Source organism: Mesoplodon densirostris, chromosome 15 (genome assembly GCF_025265405.1).
Source record: "Mesoplodon densirostris isolate mMesDen1 chromosome 15, mMesDen1 primary haplotype, whole genome shotgun sequence".
Lineage (NCBI taxonomy): Eukaryota > Metazoa > Chordata > Mammalia > Artiodactyla > Ziphiidae > Mesoplodon > Mesoplodon densirostris.
The window spans coordinates 49037533-49053843 of record NC_082675.1 but is presented as its reverse complement, the minus strand read 5'-3'; the positions used below and the strand labels follow the sequence as shown (position 1 = coordinate 49053843).

Here is a 16311-nt window from a genome sequence, read left to right as displayed (position 1 = left end):
AAATCCTTCATTCGAGGAAGATCCTTCATACACACCAACGCTGTCTCCAAGCCATGCCGGGGTCTGAAACCAGACTGGAAAATATTATATATGTGTATATATAGTAAAACTCCCACAACCCACTCTTCTACTATGTCACATTTATTTACAGCTGCTTAACCCCTCCTAAATATATATAGCCTTCTCAAGGTGAAAATATGAACATTCAAGGAAAGATCCTTTCCATAGTAGAAGGGAAACTGAAAGTATATGAAGACCTGGGGCTGCCTGGTAAGGTAGTTGAGGTGGTCCCAAATGGAACATACTTTGGCCTGAAGGGAAAAGAGAAAACACGATATTGGTTTCCAAGGCTAGTCTTTGAAACTTGGTATATAGGATCAAACTCTTCCGATATTTACAAAACAAAAAACAAAACAAAGCAGAAAAACCTTGGCTTTTTCAGGAGATGGGAAAGCAATGCCAGATTAACCACTGAAGCTTTGTTTGGTATTACCAAAGTGCCTTCTACCTCCTGAATCCCACTGGGGGTCACCACTTTCCTAATCCTAACTACCATTGCCTTGACTGCATTACTAGACTCTACTGATGCAGGAGCTCTGTGCTGACTGCCCTTGCTGACTGTGCAGACACAGGCAGCAACCTTTAAATGAATAACAACTTCGAATGATAGGAATAATTAAAAAAAAAATGATCAATGGGCCCCAACAGCTATTATATGTTAAAGAACAAGAACAAACCAACTTTAAAAATACCAGTTTTCCTTCTCACTTCTTAATGAATAGGCTTCTTAGAAACAAAGTGACATTATATAGAGTTTTCAAAGTTTAACCAGAGAATTCACTATTTTTATCTTCTTGAGACTTCTGTTAGAAGATTTGAGACTATATATTTCCTTTTTGCTTGCCCCTTTCTCCGAACTAATGTAATACTGAAAACTAAAACTTTCAATCCCAGCGCAAAATGTTACTAAGTTTCTCAATTTCCAGAGTGTGTCTAAAATAAAATTAATTGGGTTAAATCACTGAAGCAATATTTTCTATGTGCTTACCCTAAAATATTATCTTCATCAAGCAAATGGCTATCTATATGAGTGTTCATCACATATAATTCCATTTAAAATTAATAGAATTGTCTTCTAATCTCCATTTCATTTACTCTACTGGCCAAACTCATCCCATCCTTGCCAGTTACTAAAATGAAAAAGTTTGGTGATGTCCTTCGGGGGTACTATTTCCTCTACCCACTCATTATATACTTTGCTTCTCAAGTCACTTATTCCATTGATGTCAAATATCCAGAAACTGTATAGATAGATTTGGACCTGAGATTTATACCAAACATAATACTCATTATGCTTTTCTGGACACTCTCCACTAACTTCACTGCATCTCATAAAAAATGACACGTCTCTCATAAGGAAAATGCTGAATGGGTCACCTAGGCTAAGGACTCAGAAAACACTACACTGAAAGGAATAGATCACTTGATTGCTTAGCTCAAACTTACAGTCCTGTTGGTGCTTAGTAACATACAATGCTTTTCCTCCTAACATTTTAAGTCCTCATGTTTGACATATAGACTCTCTGTTGCATAACCTGTGGGTCTGGCCAAGTGCCATGAGTATAAGAGTCTTCTCAAACCATCCCTTTTACAGATATCAGCTAACAATGTCTATGAGTAATGTATGTTCAGTCAAATAAATACCTGCTGAGATGTCTGCCATGATCTAGGAACTATACAGGATATACAAACATGAGTAAGATATGTCACTAGCTGTCTTGGGATCCATAGTTTAGTTGGGAGAAAAACATATAAACTAAAAGAACTGTGATAAAGGTACATTAAAAACCACCCTTATAAAAGAAGGGACCATATTTCTGCCTGGGAATTGAGGGGAAAGTATCCAGGGGAGAAAATCTGCATCTTAAATAATGAATAACTATTATGGTGGCAGTGATAGTAATAACCAACAGAAGCTAAGGCATTAGCATATATGTAATTTACAAAATCTGGGAAATCGGATCACTACTCAAAAGTAAAATATATTCTATCCTATAGTATTTAGTTTACAGATAGCAAAACTATTTCAGTATAATGGAAAACTCCCAGTATAATATGAACATTCAATAAATACTAAAGTCAAAACTGTGAGAACCTTAATGACAGAAGCACACAAATAATGATGTAGATTTTCCCAGAAATTAATCATTTCCTACATATTTAAATGCAGACCTCCTCAGAGACAGCAAAGTGGTTTTGTTTACCAAAGTCTCTTCTCCAAAATTTCATTTTGTATATTGGAAGCTTCTCAATCAAATTTGAAACAAAATTTGGATGAGAGTACAAATACACAGGACTCTGAGACACATCGTTTTCCCTCAAACATACAAATTAGATAATTAATAGGAGGCACTGTCAGGATATGACATTTTAACACATATAAGTTTGGAGAGTGGAAAAGCAGAAGAAATACTACACCTATACTGTACATTCAAAAGGCTAAAGTAGCCCAAGTATGAGAGCTAGCTAGAGAAATGCACCTTCCAAGTTACAAATAAGATTGTCCTCAAAGCATTTCATGTAATGAAAAACAATTTACCCACTGGTACATTGTAAATCGGGAAAATCCCTGATCTTAGAATCCCAAAATTAGTCATTGGCAGATATCATATTAAAAACAATTCAGTCTCTGCTTCATCAAGTAACAATGGTTTTAAATCTAACCACTGAATCTGAGTTAAGAACACAAACTAATTAGAATCCCTTTCCTAACTTCTCATAAAATTTTAGATTAAAAATTATGTATTAAATTATATCATATACTTCTTATTGAAACGTGACTCTTTTGGCATCAGTGTGCCAAAATACTACTGTGAAATATCTTAGAATACAAATTTGACTTGATAAGCCATTCAATATTGATTAATTTTTCCAAAGTCCTACTAATGCAACAAGTGTGAAATCTCACAAATCAAATATACAGTTGATGGTACATTTTAAAAATTATTTTATCCTCATTTCAGCCCTACCATGCAGATAAAGAGCTATAATTTTCCCTATTTCACTGGAGAGAAAAGACAAAAAAAAAAAAGAAAGAAAGAAAGAAAAGAAAAGACTGAGTGACTTATCCAGGATAACATACTATGTTGGAAATAGAAACAGAGCTGGAATTCAAATTTCCATTCAGAAAATATCATGAGCCTATTACATAAAGGGCACCATGGGGAAGAGAAGATCAATGAGACATAAACTCTACCATTAAGGAAAGTGCAGTCCTATTATAACAAGAGAAAATTTGAGACAGTTTATTAGATACAACAAAGGAACACACATATTATGTTATAAAGGAATAGCAAGGATAAAATGATGAACTAAAGCTAGAGTTAAAGAACCCTTCACTGAGGAGGTGGTACATGACATTTGAATTGGCTTTGGAGTGGGTGGGTAGAGGACAAGAAATAGTGAAGGCCGTTAACAGGCTGAGTAGAGTCAGAGAGACTTGGAAATATATGTTAATATTTGCATAAAGTAAAATATATAGGTATTTTCTCAAATGTCACAAAATTATAATACATATTTAACCTAAATCAAGCCTAATCATGAGAATTAACTTAAAAATAGATACAGCAGAGGCTGGTAGTTATTCCCCAGTAACTACCTTTCCCTACCTCCCACTTTTTAGCTGGGAACCAGCCTCCTGCAACAGACTATACTCTCTCCATCTTCCAGCTCAGCTAAGTGCAACTATGTATCTGGCCAAAGGGGCATGAGAAAAACAGATGCACTCAACGCTTAGAACAGAACATATCTAAAGAGGGACTGTGTCTGCCTCTTCTTCCACCTGCTGCTTGGAACATGGATTTGGTGGCAAGTCACGTTAGACCATGGGATGAGGACAAAATACTAGGGACAAAAGAGCAACACGACAAAAGGACCCTGGCTCCTTGGATATCCTGATATAACAAAGCTATCTTATCATTCCTGGGACTCCCCACTTTCAGATTGTAATGTGAGAAATGAACTTTTATTTAATTTAACCACCTATTCTGGGACTCCATTACACCCATGCAAACCTATACACTAGCTTATATAAACGCCTCTGCTATAAAATAAATACAAATTCAAAGGATATTCTTGGACCTCAATTCTCAAAACTTGAGAAAAAAAAATCTGAAAATATTTCATTGCAAAGGATGTATTATAATCAGCAATATGCAGTTGTTGTAATAGGTTTTCAAATCTATTTTTAAATTTTAATCTATATGACAACCCTAAACAGTGGAAAGGTCAGAGATCAATATTATCATATTAAAGGTGAAGAATAAAACAGCAGATCAGGAATTCATTACAAAAAATCTTTGACAGCTCCAAATTGTATTGGGTTTCACTTTATTTAATCTATAAAATATTCATTACATATATTTCATACTATATTGATATACTGAAGAGCCATTTATAAAGAAAAGTCAAATGAGTTATTAATGCCAGAAAAAAGAATCAGTAAATGAATACTAGATTTTTACTGTAAGTTCACACTAGTTGACAATGTTTTCATTTACCCATTGGACTTCTCAGGCCACTCAATTTTATTGTGATTACATTTAAATATTGCTATTCATTTTTTTACAGAGAACAGAGGAAAATTTAATAAGTAAACATAAATTAAATATATTATCATGGTGTGAATGAAGAAACAGAGCAGGCTGCAAGAGTCCAGAGGGAAAATCTGAAAAGAGAAAATGGGGGCTGGATGGACTGTGTGCATCAAATTGTCTGCAGGCAAATCTATTCGCCCTTGCTTCACAAATTACGCATATTACAGACATTCTAAAGAATAACTGGATTAAGCATATTCAATAAAGTGATCCATGGCACTGTGTCTTACTGAGCTCACTGGCTCTCTACATCAGCCCACAGAGGCAGGAATGAAAGGCAGCCACGACCCCTCCCCTTGTTCTTCTCATAGTCCTCCTTTGGGCAAGGTCTTGATGGCAACCAAAAGCCAACGAGGCCAGAATCAAGAACACTGGATAACCATCAGAAGTACAAATTACAGTACAATCTCTCTTGCACCCCTAACTCCTGCCAAAATAAGTACTATGGGAGGCAAATAAAACCAGATAATAAAGGGTGACTGGATCAATGAAAACCCATCACTTCAGGAAAATCAATTGAAAGACATGTCCCTTCAAATAGTACCTTAGAATAGAAGATTTATCTACGTTTCTTCTCTTTTTATGGTCTGTCCTTCACTTACTACTGAGCTTTTGCACATTCTTTTGCACTTCTCAAATTCTGAAATGATCACCCTCTTCTAAGTTAAAGATGAGTCACATATTTACTAGCCATTCTTTAGACTATCCCACTAGCAACAACTTATTCCAAAAAATATTCGTGAATGCCATTTTTCTACATCTAGCAACCAGTAGGACACCTTCAACAAACGCAAATTAAGCAACAAATTGAAAACTAATCATTGTACAAATGTTGTATTTCACTCAGACTGGTTAGAGAGGAATGAAGTCATGGATTCAGGCTATCTGCAGTGGTCTGATGGAGAAAGTGATCTACCCAGACATTTTACATCTGTCTTTTGTAAAAATAAGAAATAAAAATAAAAAGGAAAGAGTGGTGTTCTTCTATCTCCCAGCGGAAATACAATGGATGGATGAGATGAGGAAGGATGGATAATTGGTCAGGATACAGATTACCAATAACAGTAAAGTTTATCTGATTATTCTCCGCTTAAGAAAATGTCCTAAAGAACGCAGTAATGTTGGTTCGGACGCTACTTATCTGTTCATTTGTACCTTTTTTCCTTTCCCTAGATGCATATCTTAAAAACAGGACAATGTTAATAACTTAGCCTCCTCTACCCCCCACCTAAGCATTGTTTAATCAGTCTCATCTATTTTCATTCAGTTATTTCATAAAGGTAGTTAACTGCCAATCCCTAAAACTGCCTTTTGTTAGCAATTAATGCTTTGACTGGTCAGTTAGCGCATTCCCCAGAAACAATCTATAAGTCCAATATCAACAACAAAACAGTGAGAATCCTACAAAGTCCTTGGTTCTACCATTACCTAAAGTATGTTTCCCACCCTTACAGCATCACCTTCTAAATAAAACAGTAAGAAGTTACAATTCAAATATATCTTGCTGCTATCCATAAGCCCAAATCTTCACTAAAGATCATCCTCTTCATGTTGGACAAGCGTAACAGTGAAAGTTCGGGAAAGGCTTTGTATCTTCCAAATCTGGGTTATGGAAATGGAATTTTTTAAAAAATTTCAACCCTATTTACAAATAGGCTATAAATCGAGAGTCTCAACACACCTATCTACAGGCTAGACTTTCATACCAGTGAGTAATATATATATAGACAATCAACAGTTAGCCAGAAAAGCTGCTAAGGGGGTGGGGGAGTATTTACTCGATAGAATCATATAACCAATACTTTTAAAATCAAAATATTATTAGGTTCAGGCTACAAATATTTCAAAAGGTTAAATGCAATTGATTCTGAATCACACATCAAATCCCAGATATGTCACTTGCTAGCTGAATGAACTATCCCAAGTTACTTAATCTCATCTGCCTCAGTTTCCCTATCTGTAAAATGGTAAATTTGATATCACTTTTTTAAAAAGATAATTCATGTAAAGTCCTTAGTATTGGGTCCAGTGTAAGTAAATGATTTAAAAAAATAGGTATTCTTTTAATCATCAAGCCCCCACTCATTAATCTGCTTGACATACTGCATAAAGCATGGTATCTCAGCACCAGGCAAAATAAATGACTGAATACAAAGATCTGTGTCCCTAATCTTAATGAGCTTGTATTTGTGATGCAAAGACAACACTTCCCGTTATGTTAGAATATCATATATTCTATTAAGAATTCAAGAGAGAATTTAGAAAGTCCTAAGTTTAATTTTTTTAATAAAAATAAAAAGCCATTATGTACTAGGCTGAAGACATACTCCACAGAGGAGAGGTTATATGACGTAAATGAATGACTCAGAGAAGGGTCTGGAACTATGCTGTTAAACCTTCAAAAGAAGGAACTTCACTCATCTATTAACCCAGCAGCTTCCAGTCTCAAGAACATAGCATGTACTTAATAAATGTTAATGGAATGAAGACATGCCTTAAAGCTTCCACAAAACCCCCAGGACTTTACACAGTGAGCAAAAAGGAGGCACTTAGTCGGTATTTAATTGATTAACTTCTACATGTCCACAATTGTTTTCCTTTCTCTGATGTTCTCTCATTTGACTAGTAAGCACCTGGGAAAAGCTCTACCCACACACCTGAGTACCCTGAACCTGGCCAGAAGATGGTTACCAACAAACTGAAGAGAGAGCAGAGCTCAAACACAAGCCTTATGCAGCACCTAAAACAGGACTTAACTTTTTAAAAAACTGTTCATAAAAATCATCTGAATTTCAGGCAGAATTATCTATTTGATTCTGCATAAGGCATCTCGGGAGGTGTAGGATAAATAGTCCTTAATTGTCCTGAAAGAGCTAGGACTTATTCTTAGGAATTATGCACTTGTAGCTTTTAGAAAACCTGGCTTAACAAAATGTCATAATTTTTATTCCTCTGAGAACAAATCAACTATAAAAAGTCCCCATGTCAGCATAACAACAGTTTTGCATTTCAATTATGTTGTCAAGTTCAAAACAATGAAGTGAAACTTAAAATCATTTAGGCATGTGGCAATTAAGAGCACAAGCAATGAAATGAGGAGATAAGGAGAAAAACACCACCTAGAAAAAAAAATTAAATAATACCACCCCAGTTAAATGCCTATTTCTCCCCAAAGATCTTAACCTGCATAGGATACTTAGAAAGACTCACATACAATGTAATATTATATCCATTTCTGCTCCTATTCCTGCACTGAAATATTTATAGAGTGCTCAGTATTTCTGGAGTAAATTATACCTAGATCTCAAAAAAGCTGAAATCACCTAAATTACCTTTTTTGTTCAATTATTTGGAAGGATGGAGAAAGGAAGCTTGACAGAATAAAAAGTTGTATTAAGAAATGGCCATTTCACAGCTATTACTGCATACCTTAGTGAATATTGATGCCTTGAGGGTTATACGCAGTCACCACAGCTATTTTTACCAAAGCCTTCAAATAAAATCCAAATCAATTTATGTTATGTGACTCTACACATTATATTTGGACACGAAACATAAGCCAAGTATTCTATCGGTTTATATGTTAGGAATAATATATGAAAACACATATGAGGAGTATGTAAAAACAGAAGCACAGTACAGTGTTAAGCATATTGTTATGAATACCTTCTAAGTTGAATCAGATACTCAAAATTCTAGAAAAATTCTATGGTATGCCACGAACTCTGGAAATGTAAAGTTCCGAATTCTTTTTTAAAAAAATAAAGTTCCAAATTCTGAATCACTGTTGTAGACTGAATTTTTGTGTCTCCCCCACCCCAAGTCTTATGTTGAAGCCCTAGTGTGGCTATATTAGGAGATGGGATCTCTAAGGAAGGTATTAAGGTTGAAAGAAGTCCTAAGGATGGAGGCTTGATCTGATAGGTGCAGTATCCTCACAAAAAGAGACACTGAAGAGCTTTCTCTCTCTCTCTGCACATAAACACCCAGGAAAGCCCATACGAGGACACAGTGAGAAGGTGGCTGTCTGCAAGCAAGGAAGAGAGGCCACAGCAGAAACCTATCCTGCCGGACACTGATCTAGGATTTCTAGCCTCCAGAACTAGAGAGAAATGTGAGAACATATACTTCTGGTGTTTAAGCCGCCCAGTGTATGATGATTTGTTATGGCAGCCTGAGCAGACTAACCAATCGCTGTTATTATAACTTCAACCTGGGAACCAAGAGGAGTCCTGTTGCAAATTTCATACATTAGTTTGAGGCATTCTACCTGAAAAGTGCTCCCTCCCCATTCGGCAGTCCTTTTATGGAACAAAGTGAAAACTGCCAGCTGAGCGCGCAACACACACACACACATACACAAAACACAGTTCCATGAATGACTCGTGGGCTCTACTTCTACTTTCCATATTATGAAAAGATTATGGGGGAGAGTTCACAGCAAAAGGCAAGTATAGTTGACCCCTGAGCAACATGGGAGTTAATTTGCATATAATTTATTGTCAGCCTTTCATATTTGTGGTTCCTCCATGTCTGCGGATTCATCCAACCACAGACTGTGTAGTACTGTAGGATTTACTATTGAAAAATATTCGTGTATAAGTGGACCCACAAATTTCAAAATCCCAAGTTGTTCAAGGGTCAGCTGTAGTCAACTGTGGCCCCAACATCAGATGCTTGACTACAAAGGCTTTCAAGTTGCCCAAGTCCAGGTTGGTTAGGGTTGTGCTGAGGGGCTGAAATCTGACCTTGTAGGGTAATATTTCACACAATTATTTTCTAACTCAGAGAATGCTTTCACAGTAATATATCGCCTTATCATCCCCTGAAGAATTACCTCAATCACTATGTCACTATAAAAAAAAGTAACTTTAAGTTTAAAAAAAGTTTAATTATGATACATCAGTTGCTTTTTAAACAATTAGTGATACCCATGTATAAGTTATGAATACTTATTTTATCCGTTTTATACCATTTAATTTAAAACTAATTAATTATGCACAAACAAAGCATATAATACTAACAAACAACATTTTAAGTGACATATTTGGGGAAGAACCAAATGTATATAAAAATGACCAGATTAGAAATTCCAAATCTCATCTAAATGTAAGGTATAATGTATGCATTCACCATTCACATCATAAACCCTACATAATCAGAATATCATGCATTTATTCACATACCATGTGATTAGGAAAAAAGTATCATGCTTGATTTCCTCTAATTATATCCAAACATACAACTGACAATAGCTTTTGATTCATAGCTTACTAGGCACAATATATTCTCTGGGATATTTTGGACTATCAGTTAAAAAATGCTACTATAAATGGGGTAGTGTTTGTTTGAGAAAAAAATAGATTTAAAAAACGGGAGACCAGGTTTAAAGAGACCAGATAAGAAGATACTGCATTAATCTAGTTGAAAATTTTTAAGTGCAAAGAATAAATGGCAAAGAGTAGGGATACAGAGAAAGATGTAGTTAGGACACAGAACTAACACTACGCAAGAGCCAACTGGTCATGGGGGTGGGGGGGGATGGGAGAAGCGAGTTAGGAATGACCCTGATTGAGATTTCTAATCTGAGTAATGACAAGTAAAAGTTTATGTCAACTAAGAGATAAATTATTCTAAAGGCTTGCTTACACACACTCATGTATACACACCTAATATACACACATAAGTACATGCAGACTTGCTTACACACACTCATGTATACACACCTAATATACACACATAAATACATGCAGATTCCCCTATGATTCTGGTTAACAACACCGTTTCATTCATCCTTCTCTAAGGATGAATCCCTCACACCATTTACACAATCAGAAAATTAGACGTTGGCAAATGGCAAGGATGACACCATGAGTTAACGCTGTAATTCTAAAATGCCCCAACACAAACAAACGAGACCACCGTTTCAGTATGAAAGAAGCGATGCCAACATGGAGTCTGGAGATAAGAATTGATTTTGCAGTTGAAATTATTTGTGTTTCTTTCTTATCTTTAGACAAAACATTTCAGCAGCCAGAAAGAATCATCTCCTAAAGTGCTAATTAGAAACGTAAATCTCACCGAGAGAAATGCCAAGAAATTTTATTGTTTGTCACTATACATGGTAATGGAATTTTCTGACATTTTATCCCCCTAGAAAAATCTTTAATAAACCACAGTACAAAGTGGAGATCCTAATTTCAGCATATCATGACAGAGACTGCAAAACAGAAATCATGAAAGACCTTAAGACCAGTAGCTTAAAACAAATTTATTCTATGAATTACAGGGGGAATAAAAAGTTCTCATTGATACCGGCATAATTACAAAATCTTGGGTTGTCAAGTGCATGCTCCACATTGCAAAATCAAAAATATGTCAATGAATAATACCAAGCACGAGAGAGATTGTTTATAAGTCTTTTCAAATGTCCCTACTGTGATATTTAATTATAGGTTGCTGCTCTATAAATGGTCAATGAAATCTAACATATATTATTTTTAAAGTAAGGCATCTATAGTATTGTAAAAGTGTACCTTATAAATATTGCCCTGCCCCCAACCCAACAGAGGGTTTTTTAATTGCTCTGTGATTTTTTGGCCTTTATTTCGTGACTGCCTCACCTCCATTAGAAAGCAATTTACCTATTATCAAGTAATATGACAACTATATCACAGTTCTTGCTACATTAATAACAGGTATCCTGTGATAATAATGCCTGGCACATAAGAAATTATCCCCACTGATAAATGGCTGCTCTGCTCTTGCTAGGTAAGTGTTACAGACCTCACTCCTTGACCTTGCTGCCCCGGGTGTGTCACTAAAACAGAGCACACATTTCTTTGAAAGCATCACTTTAAAAATTACATGAGCAGAGAAAAACATATCCTCAGGCATCAAAACTCCCTCAGTCCTCTTTGTAAAGGAACTATAACTTCTGAATAAGCAAACCAAAAACAGAAAGGCAGAATTAGGACAACCCCCAGAGTCCTTCTCCTTTGCTATGGACATATGTTTAATTACTGCAGACAAGGCTATAGTCTACAGTAGCACCCTCTCTCCCTGAGGAAGTGGGAATGTTTAGCCAAGCAGTCCAAACAGGCATATCAAATATCCATCCATAAAAGCCGCAGTCTGGAATATGCACACTTCTATCCTCTCTATGCAAGCAACACGGTTCTTTGATTGATTATAAGATTCTGATCATCTGAAAAGCATTCCAAATAGCAGTGTCTTATCAGTCGTTGACAACTCATAAACACAAAGTAACAGAAGCCTGGAAATACTCAGAATCAGTAAAGCAAGTACAATGTAGATGGACCAGAATAAAATTATATTGACAAATATCTTCTATCTTATTATACAGAAGGGAATTAAAACTTACCAAATATATTTTTATTAAAACAATTTCTAGGAAATCATGCCATGCTCATATTATTAATTTTTTCCCAACAAAAACCATATGTCCTTCTGACAATTTATTTTATCTATATACCTTTTTGTAAACCACACAGAGAGTACTTATTTCAGTCTGGCTTTTCCAAATAGAGTTTAATCATATACTATACATTTCATCAATAACTTGAAGAAGATACACAGAACATGATATAAAAAGCTGTCCTCGTTTTATCCTGTCTACATGAAAATTATGCAATTTAAAGTGTCACTGGAAAAGAGGAAAAGGTACCATAAAATGTCAAGAATTTCATCTCAGTCAAATAAATTAACAATATCACATATACTGAACACATTCAAATACTCATATCAGCTTTGCCAAAATTATTGGTTTATTTTTTATTGCAAGTTACAAGTTTAAGCCAGAGGCACCTACAGTGTATGAAAACAGGCAACAGCACAATAACCTTCTTCAAGTTCACAGCTAATCTGCCAGAGGCTATCGGCATGCATCTATTTAATGGAATTCCCACAAAGCTGGTAGATTCCTTTTGATTGAAACAAACAATTAAAAATAGGATGAAAAATACAACTTGTAATGTTAAAAAGAAGCTTCTAACTCTAAATGCAAGACAAAATCATCACTAAGGACCAGCAAGTTAACATCTTGAGGAAGATTATTTACTCACCAAATATTTACTGAGCATCTTCTGAGTGCCAGGAGTGTTGGGTACCCTGCCCTTAAGGAGCTCACAGACCAGCGGGAAGACAAACAAGGACAAATGTACAGTCCAGTGAGGTCAGTGTTAAAGGAGATCTGCCTGACACACAGAATGAAGGGCCACCAGCACGCCCCCAACCCAGTATCTGAAACAAATGGTGTTATTTTAAAACAAATGGCATTGGAATGATGATGGATAAGGGGCCAATCTTCTCTTTTCCAGAAATGCCAGGCGCAGTGGTGGACTGTTTGGAGGAGGGCCACTAACGTGACCTCTCGTTCATAGAGACCACTGGAAGGTTATGGACACATCAGTAACTTTCACACGTCACTCCCCTACAGTTAATCAGGCATATCTGAAAGCCTGCACATCTTGAAAAACACATCATTAATAAACATCTAGAAATGAAACAGCTATGTTTGACCTTATGATGATGGACTTTCTAAATGTAACTTTACTTAAGAAAAATAGATACAGTTACACTTAATTTACTCAGCTACCATAAATACTTGGAAAACATTTAAGAATTTGGAAGGTAGCAAAAGAGTACATTAAGTAGGCAAAATAAATGTCAGAATCTGCTCCCTAAAGCAATATACACAACAGGTAGGAAAGCTGAAACTCACTCAGAATCTACATACTACTTTTATTTTTTACTTATTTTTTTATTGGGGTACAGTTATGTTACAATGTTGTGTTAGTTTCTACTGTACAGTGAAGTGGAATTCCCTGTGCTATACAGCAGGTTCTTATTAGTTATCTATTTTATACATACTAGTGTATATACGTCAATCCCAATCTCCCAATTTATCCCACCCTCCCACTATTTTCATTTTAGAGATGAGTCTAATAAGCAAACTAGACAACAAGGGGAGAGTAGTCACAGATATACCAGCCATAAGTAACTGTCACAACTGACAGGAGGGAGAATTCAAAGAAACAGAAAGAAATGAGAACATAAAATGCATATTCTGGAGCCCTTGCACAGAGCTGATTTTACAGAGTAGAACTTAAAATAGAACTATGGTCTCTTTCTTTGCCTGGTCCCTTTCCTATTCAACTTGTGAATTCCTTGCAGGTACTTTCAATAGTCCAATACGGGTTCATCAGTACTTGTAACAACAAATTTTTTTTTTTTTATTCACAGAAGGACACAATAATGGGGGAGGGGATGAAGAGGGAGGGTTGTATTTAGAGGAATAGGGTATGTTTTCCTTTTCAATGTTCTTACTCTTTAAAGAAGCTGCTTTGTGTTTTGTTTGTTAACATATACTTAGAGCCCTTTAATATACCATTCTGGGAAGACCAGCATCTTGAAAAAAATACGAAAAATGTTGTTACAATGATAAGTGTAATTAAGATGCTGTTCATGGCCATGGTACAGGGGATTTATATCTCAAGGTACATAATAGCTGATAGTGGCCTAGTCACTCCTCTGGAGAAGAATATCATGATGAACAAATTTCAAATGTCTGCTTATAGGAGAAGCTTTTTATGCCTGCATTCTCGGGTTCCTCTGGCTCAGAGCCCACATCTGACAGGAGCTGAGATCTCTAGATTTTTACCCCATTTTTTTTCTTTTGGCTGTAGCACAAACATGTCCAGTGCTTTCTAAATGGCATAAATATTTTCAGGGTTTCTGACAGGCAGTAAGGGGAAAATTAATTTCCAGGTGTCCCCATTTTGTTCCCTACCTCCTCACACTGACGTCTGGCTTAGAAGCAAGGATCCCCTTGAATAGCGCTTAGGCTCTGTCAGCAACTTCCCTCCGCAGTGTTACCTCCACGTTGTGGAGGAACAATTATTGCAAACAGGGTAGTTACATTAGCTCAGGCTCTTTCTTCAGAACAGGCAGAAAAAGCCTCCAAAACAGAGATGAAAAATTGAGCCTAGGTATCCTCTACCCCACTAAATTGTGATGTTCATGGATTAAACTTGCAAGAGATGCATTTTAAACAGCTAGAAGCTGATGTGATTCACATGTTACAGTAATGGGAGTTACAGGTAATACCAATTTTTTAGGAAAAGTTGGCCTCGGGAGGACATTGATTTCTCTCAGCAGGTTCTATCTCAAGATCAGATTCAAAAGGTAACTCAGCAGATTTAATTTTCACCAAGCTGAGACCACTGCCTTCTCAATGGCTTACAGGTAGACAACTTCATACAATTAAAAAAATTCACTCTATGTAACAAGGATGAGTAGATACACATGTGACAGCCTTATGGTTATTTTACCCTGTAACAAACTTTTTTTCCTCCTTGAGTAATATCATTTATATGACCCTAAACTGCTGGATAAAGCCAAAACTGTAAAATTCATCACTAAATAAAAATAATCCTCATAGATAAAATATAGTATATCCATACAATAAAATATTATTTGGCAACAAAAAGAAATGAAGTACTGATTCATGCTACCACATGGATGGACCTTGAAAACATGATGCTAAATGAAAGAAGCCAGTCACAAAAGGCTACATAGCGTATAACTCCAATTATATGAAATGTCCAGAATAGGCAAAACCACAGACATAAAAAGTACATTACTGGTTGCCAGGGGCTGGAGGGAATAGGGAATTGGGAGTGACTGCTAAGGGGTATGGAGTTCCATCTCAGGGTGATGAAAATGTTCTAAAATTAGATAGCAGTAATGACTGCACAGCTTTGTGAATATACTGAAAACCAACGAATTGTACATTTTCAAAGGGCAAATTTTATGGTATATGACTATCTCAAAAAAATTGTTATTTTTTAAAGACTCAATAATTGATTAATGATGCTCCAAGTAGAGTAATTCTAAATACGAGGACTAAATTTTCAACCATATTCGTTGGCACTTTGAATTTTATCAGAGTGAGCTCATCTTATATCTTGGGATCTATCTATTAAGACTGTAAAAAAGTTTCTCTTTCACTACTCACTTTCAGAAACGAAAGTCTCCTCTTACAAGAAAGAGAAAGATGAGTAACTCCAATTAGAGGCTAATTCACACAGTGCTGCTCTTTGTTCATGAAGTACACTCTGTATCAATCTGTCTAATTTATTAAGCAAACAGGTAGTTCCAAGGAAATCTTGGGTCACCCAAATATTTGGTAGTCACAAAAGAATCTGCAGGTAGTTACTTAATTCACAATCATCTACAACATCAAAATCTAGATACCCCTATTACTTCGCAATCAGTAGCAATTATTAATCAATGAAAACAAAAAATGTAAATATGAATACTGACCTTGTTTCTTTTAACCCTTCTTTCTGAATGACTTCCAATATCTGCTTTGCTGTCATTGGTGAGTTGGGGTGTTTTTCTAGTGCCTAAAAAAATAAAAATAAGCATAAGATTCCTAGATTACTGCATAGAAACATACAAGATGAAAATGTGTGTGAATCATGCAATGTTTCCTTAAAATTTTAAAAAGGCTGTTATGCCAAAATTAGGTTCCATCACACAGATCAGGTGTCCAAAGTGAGAACATAATTTTTTTTCTGGACATCTATGGCAATTTCTGCAACATATAGGGGTCATTCTGCAAAAATGTCAC

At 35.8% G+C, this 16311-nt stretch overlaps 1 protein-coding gene across 1 annotated transcript in view; it reads right to left on the bottom strand.

Moving 5' to 3' along the window:
- ASXL3 (ASXL transcriptional regulator 3) overlaps positions 1-16078 on the bottom strand; it is a 136546-nt gene extending 120468 nt beyond the window's left edge. The window contains exon 1 of the mRNA XM_060119591.1: positions 16002-16078. Within this exon, the coding sequence (XP_059975574.1) occupies positions 16002-16057 (56 nt within the window). The 5' untranslated portion in view covers positions 16058-16078. The remainder of the gene's footprint in view (positions 1-16001) is intronic.
- Positions 16079-16311: the final 233 nt, after the last annotated feature.